Below are 309 nucleotides of genomic sequence, written 5' to 3'. Positions count from 1 at the left end.
GCTCACCTTTAGTGGCCAGTAGCTTCTTTTTCTCATAGTCAAAAGCCTCAAAAACATTGATACACAATCACAGTGGGAATATGTTTTAGTTTGTGTACACTTGTATGCGAGTGCAGTGTGTGTATATATGTATATATACCTGCATATGTGGTGCAAGTCGTCTTTCTGCAGCTCTTTCACTTCCTNTTCAGCATAGCTGTGCAAAAACAACACAACTGTTTAAACACAGCCTAACTAGTAATATCATATTCAGATGTTCGTTTATTTCTATTTTCACACGATAATGTTAAATTAAGAGATAAAGACTTT

The 309-nt window shown here is 35.4% G+C and overlaps 1 protein-coding gene across 1 annotated transcript in view; it reads right to left on the bottom strand.

The window, feature by feature from the left end:
• The window catches only part of LOC122358212 (protein bicaudal C homolog 1-B-like), a 21,890-nt gene that overhangs the window by 2,861 nt on the left and 18,720 nt on the right, over window positions 1-309 (bottom strand). Inside the window, 2 exon segments of the mRNA XM_043258000.1 lie at window positions 1-46; window positions 140-185. The exon segment at window positions 1-46 is cut by the window's left edge and continues 155 nt beyond it. Coding sequence (XP_043113935.1) covers window positions 1-46; window positions 140-185 — 92 coding nt within the window.

This window comes from Puntigrus tetrazona, chromosome 14, assembly GCF_018831695.1.
Source record: "Puntigrus tetrazona isolate hp1 chromosome 14, ASM1883169v1, whole genome shotgun sequence".
NCBI lineage: Eukaryota > Metazoa > Chordata > Actinopteri > Cypriniformes > Cyprinidae > Puntigrus > Puntigrus tetrazona.
Note: the sequence above shows the minus strand (reverse complement) of the source record. Positions and strands in the feature narration are given on the sequence as shown.